At 46.9% G+C, this 1,317-nt stretch overlaps 1 protein-coding gene across 1 annotated transcript; it reads right to left on the minus strand.

Annotated features, from left to right (window-relative positions):
* Positions 1 to 82: 82 nt before the first annotated feature.
* On the minus strand, positions 83 to 1,256 carry LOC113464649 (uncharacterized protein DDB_G0271670-like; the record flags this gene model as incomplete). The annotated part of the gene is made up of 1 exon (XM_026815551.1): positions 83 to 1,256. A coding segment is annotated over one exon (1,127 nt), but the record flags the coding sequence as incomplete, so codon positions are not given.
* Between the last annotated feature and the right edge of the window lie 61 nt (positions 1,257 to 1,317).

Consider the following 1,317-nt stretch of genomic DNA (forward strand, 5'->3'; position numbering starts at 1 on the left):
ATTGGTACTTGAAATTTAAATAGATATTTAATAAATAAAATAGCAGACGTATAGAATAGTAGAGGTGAATCACTGATAAAAAAATATACATAGATGAGAATATTTTAATAGACTAGCAAAAGAGGATTATTAATTGGACGGCAAAGGCATGGGACATTTACGAAAATCCTCATTGACATTACATTGCCTTGGAGACGGTGGCAAAGACGAGGTTCTCGTCAACCGATTGGTCGTAATTCCACTCTGCCTGTCGTCGCCGGATCTCGAGGTTCTAAACCCGTCCCCGGAGTTTCCCAGATAGTCTCGCCCCTCGGTAGTTAACAGCATGTCTCTGAGCATATCCAAAAGTTCCACCTCGTCCTTCTTCCCCAGCTCTTCGATAACGCGAATAGCGTTAATCATATCCTGTCTCTGTTCGCTATCGTTGCAATTAACCATCTTCAAAGCCTCGGTTATTCTACGATTCCCTTCCTTATCGTCGACTGTCATTCTCAGTTCAGTGATCATCTCGTTCTCGTCAATAACAGTCGCACGTTTCTTCTCTTCTAAAGTAGATTCCTTTTGAATGACATAAGTCGCCGTCGTGTTATCGCTCCTCAAAGATGCTTTACTGCTGCTTTCACCCTTCAGCCCCTCGTGCTGAATATCGTTCTCGGTCCTGTTCGTCGACTCCCCCAAATCTTTAACGTTTTCACTTTTCTCGTCGAACGATATCGACAGAGAAGAAGAAGAAGAAGAAGAGGAGGAAGAGGAGGAGAACGAGGAAGGAGAAACAACTTTTTTCTTGCTCTCAGTCGTGTCTTCGACTCTGAACGTAGAGCTGCCTGCAGGGACGTCTTGCTCCTCTTCCCGTTCTCCGAGATCCGAGCGTACCGTGCTTTCACGGTAAGTCTGTGCGATCTTCTCTGAATGCGTCGTTAACTCCTCCTCCTCGTCGTCCTCGTTGCTGGATTCCTCCAGACACTCGGTGATCACCCTCCTCTGCGAAAACACCGTTGTTATCACGGTCTCCTCGCTGCTGATGAACAGACTCGAATTCTCCTCGGTCCGTTGCTCGTGACTGATCCCGGCACTGGTCACTCCCCAAGTAGTCCCGTACTCGTATGGAATCTTGCGGAGAGCGCGGGTCACTTGCTCGATAAGATCCTGGATGTAGGATAACATCGGCGTGTCACCCTCTTCCTCGGTAATCTTAGCGGCCATCTGCAGCTCCTCCAAAGCCTCGACGAATCTCCCGAGTTTTACCAAGGTCTGACCTTGAAAAAGAGTCGAGCGATTTAGGGGGCATTGAAGTGATAATGGAATGAATAAAATGAT

The sequence above is a fragment of the Ceratina calcarata genome, unplaced genomic scaffold (assembly GCF_001652005.2).
Source record: "Ceratina calcarata isolate Rehan_Ccalc_2016 unplaced genomic scaffold, ASM165200v1 scaffold4645, whole genome shotgun sequence".
NCBI classification, from domain to species: domain Eukaryota; kingdom Metazoa; phylum Arthropoda; class Insecta; order Hymenoptera; family Apidae; genus Ceratina; species Ceratina calcarata.